The sequence below is a fragment of the Cryptotermes secundus genome, unplaced genomic scaffold (genome assembly GCF_002891405.2).
Source record: "Cryptotermes secundus unplaced genomic scaffold, Csec_1.0 scaffold561, whole genome shotgun sequence".
Classification (NCBI taxonomy): Eukaryota; Metazoa; Arthropoda; class Insecta; order Blattodea; family Kalotermitidae; genus Cryptotermes; species Cryptotermes secundus.
In genome coordinates, this window is record NW_019744119.1 from 118,377 (window position 1) to 136,243 (window position 17,867).

Here is a 17,867-nt window from a genome sequence, read left to right on the forward strand (position 1 = left end):
CTCTGTGCTTCAAGTCGCTGCTGATGACGCTGCTTCCAGCATTAATATTAATATCTTGACCCTCCCCCTCTTCGTCTGATGCCTACCCTTTGACCTGTCCAGCAAGGGAGGCCCTGCCAGTAGCTACGCTACCGCTGGTATAGCTCTCAGGGTCCTTGGCATACTCAAACCCCCTCACCACGATAAGGTGGAGACACCAACGAGGAGGAGGGGCAAGATATTAATATTGTATTTAAGCATCCCACGGCATTAGTTAATCACTTGATACATGTAAAGTAAAGGAAAGTTTAAGAAAGCAGTCTTCTGGGATGTGGCACCGTGTAGATGTGGTGTTAACCGACGTTTCGGTTAACAGACTGCAGACTGGTCTGCTTTTACCGTTCTCACGGTCTTGTCGCTTGCAGATTTCTTATACTTTTTCTTCTACCCCGAAGATGGAGGCGATACGTTCCTCCGAAACGTCGGTTAACACCACATATACACGGTGCCAAATCCCAGAAGACTGCTTTCTTCATAGTCGCCGCCGTGGAGACCTCAAATCTTACATAAAGGAAAGTTGTTCCTCTGCTTAATTAATTAAGTAGTTAAGTAATTAAGCACAATGCCATGAAGGCATATGTGGAAGTGGATGTATAGATCCACTTTTTGCTTGACGTCGACACTACTCGGAGGTTAGTGGTCAGCTTCACGCCCTTGCCGTTTGAAACCCACGGTACCCATTGGATAGGAGACTGGGTGGGCCTCAGAGCCTGTCTGGACGTTGTGGAGAAAAAAAATCTTGATCCTACCGGGACTCGAAATCCGACTATTCAGTCGTCCTGCCCGCTGTACTATCCCGGCTTCCTTGCCAATGTTCACATATAGGCGCCAATACACGTTTCCATGGAGCTTCATAGGTTATTGGTTGGATCACCAATTAGTTCATGCTTTCATGTAAGTTCATTGTAATGTTTCGGCCACAGAGGTCCATCTTCAGGTGTATATGGTGATTTGTGTAAACTGTTGTATTGTAGGGAAGGGGTCTGTGTGACTCAAAGGTTTATTATTTTAACAATTCGGTATTTGTTAAATGTTATATATAAAATATTATTAAACGCATTTTAAATTATGTAATTTTATATATTTTGTGTCGCGGCATTCTTCCTTGTGTTCAGTTTTTACAGAGATATGTATTTCTTGAATGATATCTTGGTTTTGGAGAGTTATATCCCAGAAGATACAGCTGTTCTTAACCACCGCTGCTAGAGCCATCACGGTCTCTTAGTTACCTACATTGTGCCAAGATTCTGAGACTTTCACTCATCATTCATCTGTCATTTAGTGGCTTTAGAAAGTGTAGGCGAGACTTGAGCCTGTTCCATCCTGACATGTACATGTAAAGTATAGTTCTCCATCTTGCCCGCATTCTTGTGTGCTCAGTCTTGGACGAACCGAATCCCATCTCGGAGGTATTTTGAACATAGCAACAGAACAAGAGAAATTCAAGTGGCATCATCTGATTTTCTTTGACAAAAGAAAAGAAGGACGGAGCTGGTAGCTAGCCACATTTCAGCTTTATGTTTTGTGTTATTTTGTGTCTGAGCCGTATCAATATATATAGTTGTAATGTGAAGTACAAATATTTCATGGCGTTTGATTTGTTCTGTGTAGTAGGGGGGTATGTGCTGCTATCTAGTGTAGATTCCGCAGAAGGTCTTGCACACTGGTTTGGGTCGATGTAGGGATTTTCATTTATAATTTTGCCTTTGATAATTAAATAAATGTGATATTTCTCGAAGCTCTTTAAACATTTCCCTTTATTTCATGTTATTTTAATGTCCGTGGTACCTGTTCTGGTGCCGCATATACAGTGTGTCCTCTCTTCAGTACCCGGAGTAGCTATTGATCTTTCTGCCGGCTTGTATGTGCTCTTTGCATCTGGGTTTGAATGTTCTTCCTGTCTGTCGTATGCATTTTCATGGGCAATCGAGACATTTGAACGCTGCTTTTGTTGCATCTATCTGTTTGTAAACGAGGTCTTTTGTTGTGTTCTGTGTGCGAAAAGCTACGTGTATTTCGATTTTTCTGTCTTGGAACAGTTTTGTGTCGTTTGATACTTCTTTATTACTGTATGTAAAGGGAATACATCTTGTTCCTTGTTGAGAGGCACATTTGCAATTTGTTTTGTGGAAATTTGCCTTTTTTTTTTGGATACTGTGCTGCTGATTGTTTCGATGCATGCCTTTGACGGTGTTTTAAGTCAACGTCTTTTGCTTCTTTGGTTACTGAGTATATGATTAGCCTACCTTATAAGTAATTGTTACTTAAGAGTATGCACTCACAGTGATGGCACGAATTACAGTGTATACATGTATGTTATTGTGTGCAATTTCTGTGTATTTAAAAATTCAATTTTTTGTCCTCTCCATGTATTTTAAAATGTAGGAAGTCGATGGGGTTGTGTAGTTCATTTTTCATTCTGAATCTTATGGTTTGTTGTAATCTGTTATATTCTATGCGGTTTGTTCCATATTCATTTTACTTTCGTCGTTAAATACATTAGCCAGAAATGTCCTATTATTTGGTGTATCATTAGAACTTAAATTATAATTTTGCCTGTGGTTCTGTGCGGTTGCAAAACGTTGTCTCTGACATTAAGGGAGGAACATAGACTGAGTGTGTTTGAGGACAGGGTGTTCAGGAGAATATCTGGACCGAAAAGAGGTGAAGTTACAGGAGGTTTGAGAAAACTACATAATGAGGATCTTCATAATCTGTACCCTTCTCCAAGTATAATTAGAATGATCAAATCAAGGGGCAGGACATGTAGCACGAATGGGGGAGAAGATGAATGCAAATAGGATATTTGTGGGAAAGCCAGAATGAAAGAGACCACTAGGAAGACCAACACGTAGATGGGTGGACACTATTAAAATGGATCTTAGATAAGATGGGATGGGATGAATTAGATTAATCTGGCTTAAGATAGGGGCCACTGGAGGGCTCTTGTGAACACGGTAATGAAATTTTATGTTCCATAAAATGTTGGGAAATTCTTGAGTGGCTGCACAATTGGCGGCTTCTCAAGAAGGGCTCAGCTCCATGAGTGAGTGAGTGATCATTAGAACTGAGTATACATTTTCTGCATATTGCTGAGGTTGGAGCGCCTATGATTTGTACATCTTTTTATTTGCACTATTACTGAACAACTTGGGATTACTTTTGTTCTATAACTGTTTGTAGCACGCATAATTTCCTTTCTTTGGTGTTCTTGTTGATTTCAATTTGTTTGTTTGTGTATTGCTAATTGTATTAATGGTGTCGCGTTGTGATGTATTAGCGCACATCTTTTTATGTAAGGAACATGTTCAGGTGTTTCCGATAAACCTCATTTTCAGATGGATGAGTATGGGAGGTGTAAAGTTCTGTTTCATGCTTACCTAGTTCGTAAGCATGAACATTATTCAGACTGATTGTAGGTCTGACAGTTGTACATGATTTATACAATTCTATTGTGGCATGCAGGTTAGGAGCTACAGCACTCACAATAGTGTACTTCCACGTCATATCAATATGTTAGTGTATTGTAATATTATGTTTGATCCCTATTTATCATTGTAAATTGATCACCTTTAATAAATCTTTTATTATTTTGTTTGTATTCTTCTTATGTTAATATAACTGAAGTATTTTCTTTGTTTGCTTTTGTTATAACGAACCTGTTTATTGTGATCTTACTTTTCGTGCTTTTTATCAGTTTCCATTCTTTGTACTACCTCGTGTTTTCTACATTATACATCTGCTGATGCTCTTTATGTCTTGGTAACTGCATATCTATAATAGTTTTCTTCCATTGTTTCAAGATTACCTATAGAGCTTTCATCTTCAAGAGATAATGTTTTGATCCAGTTTTCACGTTTACGAGGTGAATAGTTTTTCAGTCCTCTGTTTAGTAATTGTGTTTAATCTTGTATAAACTATATGATTGTATGGTTCAAACATTGAATAATTTGTATTATTTATGTTTATTTTGGGGGGATTTGATCAGGATGTCTAGTTTTTTCTTGATTTCTTATTGTTATTTCTGGTCTGTAGGTTGTTCGATGTATGTCCATGTTTGTTGCCACATGTCCGTATCTTTTTTGTCGGTATGATCAGTTCTATGTTTAGTTGTTAGTTCTATTGACATAAGAATTTTATAGCATTATTTGTGCATAGTATTTGTTTGCTTTTCTTTTTTAAGGAACAAAAGAGAAACATTCAAACATTTTCGAGAAATGCCACATTTATTTAAATAGGAAAGATATTTTGCACATGAACGGAACCTACATTGACATTTACAACGAAGTATTCGAGACCTTATCCAGACTATACACCAGAGAGCAGCACATACATTCCCCCACTTTATATATATAACACTCCCAGCGCCATGGCAGTTTCGTAGTTCACACACGCACTGGTGATATGAACAAACAAATGTATGACACAAATATAGACAGTGATATGGGCTGAAATATTAAATGATATAAAACATAAAAACATAAAAGAATAACACATTTCTTGGCAAATAGCAGGTAACCAAGATAATATCCACGAAATACACACATCTACGAAAAACATAAAACACAGCACAAGGAAGTAGGATGCCACGACACACAATGTGTAATTTCAAAATAAATGATATCAATATTTACATTAAATTTAAATTGTATGAGTTTTTCAAAATAATATCACTCTCAGATGTACAGCTCTCGCTGACCATATAATACATTACAATCATATATACCTGTAGTTGGACCTATGTGGCAGAAACGTGTCAGTGAAAGAGTGAACTGAACTGAGAATTCAACCAATATCCTGTGAAGTTGCACTGATAGTACATATATATATATAAAGTTAAGATTTTCGCTGTGGCTCAACTGGGCTTCCATTCAAATTGGAATGCGACACTTTCTTTAGGATAAAACGGTTGAGGTGTGATGCTGCCAACTCATCTACTTCCAGTGCAAAAAAAATACGAAGTCGTAGAGCTAAACATCCACTCGCCCACAACTGTTCATGGGTTCTATTTAAATATACTTTCTTTCTTCATTCTTAACTTTCAGTTCCTCCTTCGCTATGGCTTCCTTCTCTTCTTTTGTGTGTCTATTCTCTTCACAGCACCTAATTATGATAAAGTGGTTACTATTTCATTTAGTCTACCAATTTTATGGGTTTACTCCTTGGATGAGGCGAACCAAGGCCATTTGCATCTTACTCCCTTGTTGCATTGTGCCTGTGGCAACTTCTCTCCATTTTCAGGCAACCTGGAGCTGCTACTCCAGACTCAGAAGGCACTAACACGGCGACATCTTTCGTCGGCCATCATTCCACTCGATCAGCTGTTCGTACGCCGCCATCTTAGGTGCCGTAGCAGCCGCCCTCTATACGTTCTGATCTCCAGCGACAGTGCAACTGGCAGCGCCCTTCTCAAGGTAGTACCAGAGCATAAGGAGAGCATAACAGAAAGCGTGGGTTATGGTCCTTCAGCTAGTCAAAAATTTCCTTGATTTTAAGGAAACCCGACGGACTACACCATAGCTAGTTTCTTAATGTTCAGTCAATTATGTTCGAGATATGTACCGAATGTTCTTCGTGCAAAGTGACCGTTATTTTTATCCTTTTTAAATCAAAATTTGAATATATGAATAAATTTTTGGAAAGTAAAGTAAAGTAAACCCTATGGGCCATGAAGGCCCATAGGGTTGTGAGACGTTAAGGGTCCCACATTATCTCGACAATCGGCTCAGAGGTGGCGGTAAGGTTGTCAGCCTTACGCGCCGGCCGCTCTCTACTCCCCAGGAAAATTATTTATTTAATTTCTGGTACTCATTTATGTTAGAGGCTGAGTGAACCCCAGGGCCATAGTGCTGCCGGAAGGATTAGGTCAATTGAAAAACAATCCAATGACCTCATCGGTATTTGAACCCGCGACCTTCCGAGTTGTAGCATAGTGCCTTAACCACTACGCTACCGCGATTTTAGTAAGTCTCCATTACATAAAATTTCGTGAAATCAATTCAACGATTGACGAGTTTTTCATGAGTGCATATAGAAGGACGGACGGATGGATATATGGAAATAATTTAACAGAAGCCCAGTAGGTGTGCGACCGAGCCACCAGGGTAGGTACAGCAGTTACCGCCTCTCGAAGACGATCTGGGCAATGCTCATTCACATCCTGACGACTGACGACCATACATAGATCTCCGTGTCCTGTAGTCCGCAAGCGAACTATACCGACCGAGCGACCGCCACTTATCGACGAAGTTAGTGCCAACTTTAGCGGATAGAGGGTGTCGCGTGGTCAGGGCAACTGATTCCCATGGCTGTTACTCACGGTTTTCTAGACCGGAGCCGCTATTTGCGTGAAATATCTCTTCAGTTATCATCACGAGGCTGAGTAGATCCCGTTCCAGACCCACTACTTCTCAGAAAATCTGGTAGCGCCGGAAATTGAAGGCAGAACCTCAGGATCTGTAGCCAGGAACTCTGACCACTAGAGCACAGAGGTGGTCACCTGACGACCACACAAACCCAGAAACTCGCAATCAGGGTGACAACTTTAGAATATCCTTGCCTGTAGGCCTACGCAATGGGTTTGCCTTTAGTCCACAAACTGCGACGAAATCCATCTACTCCATGAGCTAGGGCACGTTATACCTTGTGTAGGCAAACTTTTGAAGTTCCATTATACCCTTCTTCTCACCTGCGTAAGATTACCGCAAGCAGTATGAAAATTGTAACATCCTAATGATGACGTCACTAACTGCCGATCACGCACGTTTGTTCTCATAGCAGACAGAGCTCGAGGATTTGAGGGTGACTATGGTTAACTAATGACCTTAGTTACAGTCCGTCAGCCTCCTAGCCCACATGCAGCCGCAGTTAGTTCCCCGCTAGTGGAAGCGGTTAGTCGCTGGCTTCCCACAACGGCGGCCCGCGTTCGATCCCGGGTCTGGTCAAGTGGGATTTGTGGTGTACAAAGTGGCGCTGGGGCAGGTTTTCTCCGAGCACTTCTGTTCCCTTGCCGATCTTCATTCTACCAATTGCTCCACAATCATCCTCACCTATCATCTGAGGCTGGTACAATAGGCCAGAAGTGGCCGCAGTACAAGGGACTTAGTCCCACCCCACTAGCAATAAAAAAATAATAGTTCCTCGCTGCTCTTTGTATGACGCTTAAACAAATTTCAGTGCACAAAACATAAGCTTCAGACTAACGCCGTTTTCTGCAACAGTTCGATGTTACGGCTCATAATGAACCTACCTAAATGCGGTATCAGTTAACCTAAAGCTTCTGTTATTATCAAATACTGATTTATGTAAATTCAACATTTCAAGTTCTCAATGTCTCTATTACCTTCAGCCTTGTTGTCACTATTACCGGAACAGTAAGAACCCGGATAGCTCACCGGTGTAGTGGCAGGCTACGAGTTGGAAGGCCGGGGTTCGAGTTTTCTTCCCCTCGTCGTCCACACAGGATCTGGGACTCACCCAGCTTCCTATCGAATGGGTACGGGGGCTCTTTCACCGGTTGTAAAGCGGACTGAGCATGAAGCTGGCCACTATCTTCGATCAACTGCATAGGTCAAAAATGATGGAGTTCTACCTCCACTCCTCAACATGATTTCATGCCATGGTGCTTAATGAACAGGGACAACTTTGCCTTTTACGTTTATTACCAGAGCAATTTATGTTGCCGGTTTCCAATTTATTTGAATTAAATGACAAATGTCACAAGAACAAGCCACAGAACCCTATTCGCAAATGCTAATCATTACGTAATTGTCTACTCTGGTAACGAGAATACTTACAAATTGCAAACGAAATTCGGAATGCGAATTTATACAAACAATTTCGTAGCTTGTAGCTTTTAGATTGTTCGCTAATGAAATGTGTGTATTGTAGAAGTGTTAGTGGAACACATTACTTTCACTGTACACAAATTATAATTATATTGGCTTATTTTACAAGCCCATATACCTGTGCAACACGGTCAGGCATGCGAAATTTCTATTACATTCGGGTCATTCTGTAGCCTATATAAACATATGAAGAGTTATATTTCTCCGGGTTGTAACGCCGTGTAGTCTGGAGAAAGTCTTATGTTTTGGAGGAACATATAGCTTCCATCTTCAGGATCGAAAAATAAGCCAATCAAGGAGCAGTCACAAACAGGCTGCAAGTTCAGGTACAAGTGACTTCAGCTTGCCGTCTGCTTCTGTTACTTTCTTGCTTGACTTTCTCTTTTTCCCAGAAGACAGAGGCGATATATTCCCCGAAATGTCTGGCTGTATCTAAACAAATTTTTGAAACTCCAGTAGACCGTAAATTTTCTGCTCATTTATTAATTCATACTAAAAACCGTCTTTACACAACAATCAATAATACGTGTAAGTAGCTCTAGGAGATAGTTTTGCTACATGTTTCGGCCTTCAAAAGGCCATCGTCAGGCAAATACAATAAACTTTTCTTTATTGAACTGCACGTCAAATATAGGATACAGTGCTAAATTTCTAAGTGTATACAATGGTATAAGATGATATGAGTGAATACAAAATATAAATTACAGTAAAAGTTTAAGTCTTAAATAACCAGTTACAGAAACAAAAATATACTTAAAAGTTGTATATGTCATGGTATTTGGAAGTTGGCAGTTGTAATCGTAATGCTTAAGTTGAAATATTATAAAGAAGGGCTGATGTGGTGTTCCGAGGCCCGTTCTTATGTTGTATGTTATTATTTAATATTTGATACCTGGAAATAACATACCACTGGTAACTATTATTGAATTACTTTTTTTTTATTGCTAGTGGGGTGGGATTAAGTCCCTTGTACTGCGACCACTTCTGGCCTATTTTACCAGCCCCAGATGATAGGTGAGGGTGATTGTGGAGGAATTGGTGGAATGAAGATTGGCAGGGGAAACCGAAGTACTCGGAGAAAACCTGCCCCAGCTCCACTTTGTCCACCACAAATCCCACTTGACCAGACCCGGGATCGAATCCGGGCCGCCATGATGGGAAGCCAGCGACTAATCCCTTGAGCTATGGCGCAGCCATTGAATTACTTAGTGATTGTATATGGTATTGAGTGAATTATTATGGTTATGTAGTTTACTTACTATATGACGGGCGAGTCCGTTGTGTCCGATCTGATGGAGAGATATATTAAAACTGATTTGAGATGCATGTCGTTATGGAATGCTGTGTGGGTGGGGGGAAGTGAGGTGGATGTAGGATGGGGGTAAGGTAGTGTTTATATTTGGTAGGGTGCAATTATTGTGTCGAATATTGGGTTACATGTTTCGGTAAAATTGTAGTTCGGCATGCACTGTCTTCGCTCGCTTGGAAACCGGGATCGTGGGTTCGAATCCCACTCAGGGCATGGATGATTAATTTGTGTGTGTGCGTTTTTCTGTGTTTGTNTTCTTTCTGATGTACAAAATGTCCATAGTTGATCTACTGTTCAATATTCGTGGATAGGGTCTACTATGTGCTGGGCGAATTTGGAATTTTTGTCCACTGTTCTTTATGTCTCTTATGTGTTCTTTAAATCTAATTTTGAATGTATGCACCGTTTGTCCTATATATTTCTGTGGACATTTTGCACACTGTAACTGGTAATCTCCACTTAAGGTAAACTTATCATTCGTATTTTCATGTATTCTCAATAAGTGTTTGATACTGTTCCTGGTTATAAATGAGATACCAACTTCAGAGTTCTTAAATAATTTACTAATTGTTCTAATTTCGGGTCCAAAAAAGGTAAAGCTGGTCCAAATTTTCTTGTGCGTATAATTTTTTACAGAGGGTTTCGATATTTACTGTATGGTGTTTTGTGGGTAATTATTATTATTAAGTATTTTTCTAATAATGGTTTCTTCATTGTTCTGTTGCTGTGTGAAAGTTTATATTTATTCATGCAATTGACGAGGAACTTTATTGTGGCTCTTTTATGTTCATATGGATGGCATGAGTCATTGTGAATAACTAAGTCAGTAGCTGTAGGTTTCCTACAAATTCCAAATTGCAAATTATTATGTGTTTGTTTGATGAATAGATCTAAAAGTTGACTTTGTTGTATATTTCTTTTTCCATAATAAATTTAATTTTGGGGTGTATCTTGTTGAAGTTGCACAAGGTATTATCAATATTTGATATGTGAGCATTACAGATGATTAAAATATCATCGACATATCTGAAATAATCTATTATTTGTAATTTTCTCAAAATTTCAGTAATCGCTGTGTGCTCGAGATATTGCATAAATGCTTCGGCTAGAATTGCTGAAGTTGGTGCTCCCATGGCAAGGCCGTCATTTTGCTTGAANGTTACATTTTCCTTTATGTTCAATATAATTTTGTTCTAAAATAGTGTTTAATTTCTCTTTTTGTTTCTTGTGAAGTGTGTAATTCTTATTCATAAGATTTTCTACTAACTTTAAGAGTTCACTTATGGGAATTTTGGTGTGCATATTCTTAGTATCGAAGGAACATATTTGTATGTCTTTATTTATTTCTATATATTTTAATGAGTTTATTAGTGTGCTGTTGTTCTGGACGTTGAATGCGTTAGGTAATTGTAATGTTTTGGTTAATATTGTACTTAGGTGTTTTGCTAATTTATATGTAGGGCTATCGACCCAGTTGATTCGGCGTATAGGATTACCTTGTTTATGTAACTTGGTAGTGCCGTATATATGTGGACTTATTGTCGTGAGAACTTCAAATCCGACAAATGCAGACATAACTGGAAACTGCTCCCCAAGTTTCTGCTCGAATTCCACTTACTATAGCTATAGCTCAAGTGGTTAGTCGCTGACATCCCACCTCGACGGCCCGGGTTCGATCGCGGGTCTGGTCAAGTGGGATTAGTGGTGGACAAAGAGGCGCTGGGCAGGTTTTCTCCGAGTACTTCGGTTTCTCCTGCCACTCTTCATTCCACCAATTGCTCCACAATCACCCTCACCTATCATCTGGTGCTGGTACAATAGGCCAGAAGTAGCCGCAGTACAAGGGACTTAGTCCCACCGCACTAGCAACAAAAAAACAAGAAGACACCAAGTGTCCGGAAACATTTACTTTGTGAGCTGTAGCTGAGAGAATGCGTGGAGTTGTTCCGGCACATTAGTCTTGCTGTACGACATGTTCTCGGAAACGTGACTGATCAACAAGTAGAGAAGGACTCACTGCATGGTCTCCGCGCTCCACACTTCTGGACTTTTACCTTTGGGACACCTAAAACCCGTGCGTTATGCAGCTCGTGTTGACAACGAAGGGACACCTCACGAGCGCACTGTGGATGCCTGTCAGACTCTCTGCAACTGCCCTCGCATCTTTGTACAGATGCGGCTCTACCATGATGAGACGTGTCAAGGCGCGCATTGAATCTCATGGAGGACATCTTGAGCACGTATTATAAATGTATCATTTCAGCTGTACAAATAAAATATTTCCGGGATATTTTTTCTTGTTTTGCATGCGGAACTCGTGCCCAAACATGTCCACACCTCTCAGTTACAAATTTTATAACCGAGTGATGCACATTAACACACCATAATGACTACCGAATATATGTTCTTGTCCAGGCGTCTTCAAGCGTGCACCTCTCAAAGGCAGTTTGGATTCTGCTGAGTAGTTTCGAAGAGACCGATACGAAACCTATGGACGATTATTTTCGTGGCATATACATTCCTCTGGATTGCGAGTTTCTAGTCGCACACCGTCAAAACAATGACGTCATCATCAGCGAAGTTTACAACTTAAATCGAGATCTTCCTCTGAGCAGAAATTACTTCGGAACGTGGCGCCAGGATGTAGGACTTGCCCTGACCAACATCAGCTTCTTCGAACGTAGAAATGATCTGCAAGGAATTGTCATGAAAGTTGCTTCAATGACAGTAAGTAAAGTAAATAAGAGGAGGAAATGCTCCACACATTCTTGAACTCGGCTTTATGTGAAATTGAGCTTTAATTCCTGTAGTGGAAAGCCGCCATTTTGATTGTCAGAGATTCTGATTGTTTATGTGTAAAACATTATGTGTAAATTTCAGAAGAACTTCAAATGTAGGACAACACTTCAGACAGGTTTCTTGACTGTGTAGTTCATACAGAATGCCAACAGATTGTGTATACTGTTAGGAATTTGTGTAATGGTCGAAATTTTGGAGTCCTGTCACTTGCTGGACTATTATGTTATATTATAGCGTCCTGTTGCGCTGGTTCATGTCCGTGATGTGTATTTATGTTAACCGTCTTACAGTGCACACTTTTTATTTAATTTCACCTTCCTCTTCACTTTTACACTACATGTTTCAGCACTAATGTGCCAACTTCAGGCATATTAGTGGAAACATATAGTGTAAAAGTGAACAGAAATGTGAACTTAAATAAAAAGTTGCACTGTAAGACGGTTAGCATAAATACACATCATGGACTATAATGCTTTATTCGTATCTCTTCCGGAAGATATAGCGGTCGGGACGTGAAGCTAACCATTCATCTCAAGTTTGTATTGAGGTTAGGAATGTGTGAACCACATTTTCGTATGCCTCCAGTCCCGGATAACAAACGACGCTCTGGTGTTTTATGAAGCACAGGAAAAAATTTACCTTCAAAAAAAAGTCACTAAATGTCGAGAGAAGGGAATGCTGATGCTTGCTGTTGATGTCGTTATGTATGGTACGTGGTAGCTGATAAAATAATCCCAAGATGGCCGCAATAGTAGGAATTTGTATACATCACGATGTGAGCCTTACTACAAATGTATCTGTCTTTTCAGAACTTTTCATGTGTCATAGATAGATAAATTTGAAGAGTTATTTTATAGACCAAAAGCTTTCATGTGTAAGTTGGACCGATATCATTAATCCTGTGAAGTATATACCCATTTCTAGGCAACGACAGCGAAAGAAACGACGACACAACAGCCGATTGCTAGCCAGGGGCCAATGGACTGGCTGGAAATCGATGTATTCTGCGTGGTCCGTGCTGATGATTAAACACAAAATTTTATGCAACAATGAGGAACGGTGTTTTTACGCAGTCCATTCGGAGGGGTTATTAGAGGGACAAAGTTTAGAACTTAGTCACTCTCTTGTGGAGGCGGTGTCGAATGCCCCCACTGCAGTCCTGCGAGTCGTAGAAGGCAAAGTGAAGGGAACCCAGTGCCTGGGGTTATAATTGGGCAACCTTGTTCCTGGGGGATATAAATACGGGGGCCTGGTCCTCCAGGTTGGGGGAGTCTCGAATATGAGACAAATAAAATGTGGTCATGAGTCCCTCTGGACTCAGACTTCAGAATGAATGCGCTGGTGAGGGCCAGCAACAATTGTAAACGACAGGCCAGGCTTCTCGTTAGAGAGGATGTTTCATAAGGACTATGATCACAAGTGTTCATTTGAAAAAAAAATACTTCTTCGTGAGTCCCTAGGGGCTTGTAGCCAAGACCAACTGATTGGTGGTAAACCGCCAGTCGTGAAGTAACTCTGACTCTGACTCTGACTCTGACTCTAAGCTTACTCAGCCGTGGGATGTTTGCCAGCTGGCAAGGACGTGAACACGGAAGATGAAGAATCTCTGTCGGTAGGATCCGATGCTGCTACATGTTTCCTCAATTAACCGCGCAAAAAAACCAAAGAACTCAACTGGCTCGTAGGAAGAAAATCCCACCTCTCCATCGAAAACAAGTTACTGATCTACAAACCAGTCATGAAGCCTATATGGACATACTGCATAGAACTCTGGGGCTGCGCCAGCAAATCCAACATCGCCATTATACAGCGTGCCCTGTCAAAAATACTCCGAACCATCACGAACGTACCAGGGTATGTGTCCAACCGCACCCTACATACAGATCTAAAATCTCCTTACGTAACAGAAGTCATCCGAGAAAACAGCACCAAGTACTTCAACAAACTAGAAAATCACTCCAACCCACTTCTTCAACCACTACTACAACCTCACCAAAATCTAAGACTCAAAAGAAGTTGGCCATCAGATGTAACGAACTGAGGAAAACATCACTGGATGTTTCCGCACACGCCATGAAGAGTGTACAATAGACAGTTATTAAATTGTACACCAATCAGCACATTGACTTATAGATTGTACAGTCTGATTGTCAGTAAAGGAGAGAACAAAAATTAACCGCATTCAATATTAATCAATTATAATTGATTAATTGAGGTTCGGCCACACAGAGCGCTACGTAAGCCATGTTCGTTATACGAACAGAAAAATATCTCCCTTTATTGCCAATGTGACTGGCCATACAGTCTTCCGTGCGCTACGTACGCTATGTTCCCTATGTTAGCTGCGTCGCAGAGTGTACACAGCGTACGTAGCGTACGTAGCGAACATAGCGTAGAGCTCTGTGTGGCCGAAACTTTAGACGTGTAAAAATAAGACCTGGGGACTCTGACAGGTGTTACGTTGGTAGGCCGGTGAACTAAAAGCTATACTCGTAATGCGAGCCACGAAAACCCAGACCAGAGGTTCTCATAAAGAATGAACTAATTACTTGGTTGCTTGATTGCCACAAGAGACATAAAGATATAGGAGTATGAGGGGTGAGCCATAGAACTGGCCCTAGCACTGCGACCTTCAAACATAGAGATGTATGTGAATGTCTTTGTTCGCAGGACCCGCCAATGTCTGTTGTGAGGAAGACAGATAACACATTGATTCTCGGGGGGTTCTTCGGTGAGGTATGGCATTCCTTGGAACAAAGGATGAATTTTACGTGAGTACCTGTCGTGTAGTCGTGCGACCGAGTAAAAAATAAACTTTCTTAAATGCTTATCTGCCTAATCTTAAGAGGGGACTTTTTCCTAATGCTTCGCAGAGTTTATGGCTGCACATTCCTTTAGGCCACGAAATGTACGGACGCACCACCGTACCAAGAATACTGAGATAGCTCGTTTATCTTTGTTCTATGTGTTATTTTCACAATTCTGACGTATTTAATACGTCAGTTTATGTGGCGTCAAACAACGGAATGATTATTTTGGCTTGCCGCTATTGCGGCTGCGCTGTAGCTACGGAACTACGTGGCCACGGCCAACGAATCAGCGCTAATTGATTTGCAACTCCCAAGTCGAAAGGAGTTCTCTTGCGATATACAAGTTTTTCTATTTGCAATTTTAGTGTATTAGTGTAATAATACTACCGCCTCTGTGGTCTAGTGGTCAGCGTTCTTGGCTACAGATCGATTCCCGGCTCTACCAGATGTTCTGAGAAGTAGTGGGTCTGGAACGGGGTCCACTCAGCCTCGTGATGATAACTGAGGTGCTATTTCAAGGAAATAGCGGCTCCGGTCTAGAAAACCGAAATTAACGACCGTGAGGATTCGTTGCGCTGACCACGCGGCACCCTCTATCCGCAAAATTTGGCACTAAACTTCGCCGACAAGCGGCGGTCGCTCGGTCGGTATAGTTCGCTTGCTGACACTACGCAGCCCCCGTGAGACGTCAGAATACAGAAACGCACTGACGAAACATCCGTAATATAAGAGCTAGAGTTGTGGGGGAAATTCTAGAGACGCCAAGCCACTCTAAAACAAGTGGAAATATGCATTTAGATCTCAAGGAAAAAGAATCGTAAAGTAAAGACTGGTAACTGACTCTGATAAGTTGACGGAAGTATATGACGGAGGTTCAAGTTCACTGGGATATTCATTCATTGTTTTCTTCGCTGTTTTGAATTGCAGCCGCTTATCTTACATGCTGGATAACCTGGGTTCGATTCCCGGTAGTGCATGTTTTTCTCTCTTCTCCACATTGTCCAGACCGACTCTGGGACCCAAACAGCCTCATATGAAATGGGAACAGGGGGCTCTTTAACCGGGATTAAAGAGGCCAGGACGTGAAACTGACAACTCACATCCATCTAGTGCTGACGTCAAGAATGGTGGAGCTGTGCCTCTATTCCACGTACGTCTTCATGACATGGTTGCTTAATTAATTAAGCACAGGTAAAATCTAACTTTTTTACTGCCAAGACTAATAAACTCAAGGATACGAAATGCAGCGAAGTTTGTTACGTACTTAGGAAATTGTGAGCAATTGAAACTGATCATTTAAGAAATCCCTGTTTAAGAGCCCTGGTCCTTACCCATTTACTAGGATATTGTCACTTATCCGGAGTTTGCGTGACTAGTAAACGGGTATGGGTTTGATGATCGAATTTATTGGACCTTTATACATCTGGTTACAGCAGTTGGCATATCACTGACGCACTGTCATCATCTTCAAATGGACACTCCACGGGAACTATTCTAATTTCCAACTGAAATGTCAATTGAGTCTTATGTTACCAGCCAAGGTTAGTCGGCCCGTCTGTCTAGGAACAAAGCACCCATCTGTGACTTATGACCACATTTTTTTACTGTCAGACAGTTGCGGGTTTGTTGTGGTGGGGCGCTCTCTCTGACGAGAGGACGGGTTTGTCGTTTACAATTGCTGCTGACCCTCGACAGCGTAGTTATTCTCGGGTTCGAGTCCCGTGTGACTCGTGACCATGTTTTACTGTGTCAGATTCGAGACTTCCCTTTTCGTCGCCTCCTAGGACTCACAGGGTTACGGTGGAGGTATTGGGCAACGCCTCCGCACGGGATTTTTGGCGTTATTTTAGCCTCGTTATATAGCCGCGGCACGGACCACGCACAGAAAACACTTGTCTGCTGGTGTTACTACGTCGTCGATACGTAGTTAGCTAATTGGCTCGTTGGCTGCAGCCTAGTAAGAGGAAACAATTCTCCTAATGCTACGTTTGTGTATTTTGGGTGTGGCCTAGCCCTGGACGTTCGTCTGTTGTTGCGTGTTTACAAAGCCGTTGTCTGGCAATGTGGATGTTTCGTACAAAATGATACCTTGCCTTATTTCTCCTTGGCTATCTTGGTTCTTTTCTACTCGCGCTCCCTTTGTTATTGGGCATTGGGCTGTTAACCTAGCGTGTAAATAAATGCAGAATTACATTATTATTATCAGTACCATTTTCATCATCATTATGTCATCATCATCATCATCATCATCACTTTCGTATTTGTGCTTACTTCTCACTTCTAAATCATTACTTGAATTTCATTACTATTATTATTGGGGTCCGCGATAGCGTGGTTCGTTGAGGCACTATGCTACAAGCCGGGAGGTATATTTTCGGTTTACTATGTCACTGCATTTTTCAGTTGACCTAATACTTTCAGCCGCACTGTGGCCCAGGGGTCGACACAGCCTCTTAACAGAAATTAGTAGCAGGAATCTTCCTGACGGTAAAGGACGGCCGGCGCGTAGGGCTTGTAGGCGATTCTGCCCGTATATTCTGCGCCTGCAGCAGGACAGCACAGAGGTTGCACAACAGAAGGGCCACGTCCTGCTCCCGCGAGAACCTCGACATAGCTGTAGAAAACTCGTGTGTACTTCGCATCTGATCTGTATTATTAGTGTTAAGAAAATTTTATTACGTTAAATACTGTGATACCCTTCTTTATAGATAACCCAATAATCTTCAAGCTGACAACCTCACCGCCGTCTGTGAACCGATTGTCTAGAAAATGAGGGAACCTCGATGTCTTACAACACTATGGGCCTCCAAGACCTAATAGAGGGATACTTTTTTATTATTATTATTCTTTTTATTATAGAGATTATTATTATAATTATTAATTGAATTATTGTTATTATTATTTTTTTTATTCCTTGGCACTACTGCCCCAGTGAGCCTAGGCCTACCTCCATGAACTTCTCCGTTCACTTTGGTTTTTCTAGATCTTAGACATACGGTAGGACTCCTTGGGCGGGTGATCAGCTCGTCGCAAGGCCTCTACCTGTACACAAACACAGAAAAA

At 41.2% G+C, this 17,867-nt stretch overlaps 1 protein-coding gene across 1 annotated transcript in view; it reads left to right on the forward strand.

Annotated features, from left to right (window-relative positions):
• The window catches only part of LOC111874504 (probable glutamate receptor), a 49,388-nt gene that overhangs the window by 17,173 nt on the left and 14,348 nt on the right, over positions 1 to 17,867 (forward strand). Inside the window, exons 3-5 of the mRNA XM_023870065.2 lie at positions 5,281 to 5,453; positions 11,611 to 11,922; positions 14,665 to 14,765. Of these exons, the coding sequence (XP_023725833.2) occupies positions 5,281 to 5,453; positions 11,611 to 11,922; positions 14,665 to 14,765 (586 nt within the window). The remainder of the gene's footprint in view (positions 1 to 5,280; positions 5,454 to 11,610; positions 11,923 to 14,664; positions 14,766 to 17,867) is intronic.